This window comes from Crocuta crocuta, unplaced genomic scaffold (genome assembly GCF_008692635.1).
Source record: "Crocuta crocuta isolate KB4526 unplaced genomic scaffold, BGI_CrCroc_1.0 scaffold290, whole genome shotgun sequence".
In the NCBI taxonomy this organism is placed as follows: domain Eukaryota; kingdom Metazoa; phylum Chordata; class Mammalia; order Carnivora; family Hyaenidae; genus Crocuta; species Crocuta crocuta.
Genome location: NW_027527429.1, coordinates 3,074,265 through 3,074,730, shown reverse-complemented (window position 1 = coordinate 3,074,730; position 466 = coordinate 3,074,265). Strand labels below are relative to the sequence as shown.

The 466-nt window shown below is 65.2% G+C and overlaps 1 protein-coding gene across 1 annotated transcript in view; it reads left to right on the top strand.

Annotated features, from left to right (window-relative positions):
• The first annotated feature begins 214 nt into the window (after window positions 1–214).
• Window positions 215–466, top strand: part of LOC144226885 (leucine-rich repeat flightless-interacting protein 1-like) — a 95,907-nt gene continuing 95,655 nt past the window's right edge. The window contains exon 1 of the mRNA XM_077758390.1: window positions 215–257. Coding sequence (XP_077614516.1) covers window positions 215–257 — 43 coding nt within the window. The remainder of the gene's footprint in view (window positions 258–466) is intronic.

Below are 466 nucleotides of genomic sequence, written 5' to 3'. Positions count from 1 at the left end.
GGCAGGCGGGGGTGGGGGGCACGGGGAGAGGGACGTCCACTCAGGACGTGTTGTGTTAGAGGGAGCGGAGGGCCGCCCGAATGGAATGATCTAGCAAACATCCAGATACGTTGGCCCAGCTGGTGGAGGAGGGGGAAGTCGTCCGAGCTCAGAGCTGGGGGAGGCCGTGTGTGTCTGCGTGATCTCCTAAGGAGACCACAGGGCGGGTGCGAGGATGGAGCACCGGCTCTCGGAGGACGAGGAGGAGGAGCAGAACGGTCACGCCCGGAGCCGGGGGCCAGCGAGAGTCACCCAGACGGGAGGGAAACGGGCGATGTCACGTGCTGCAGAAAGACCAAAGGGACACAAGTGGAGGAATGTCACTGGCACTTTGCGGTGGGGAGGCCCCTTGTGGCCCCAGCCTGAGCAGTTTCAGTGAAGCCCTGGGTGGGAGGGAGGGAGAAGGGGGGGGTGGGCATGCTGCTGG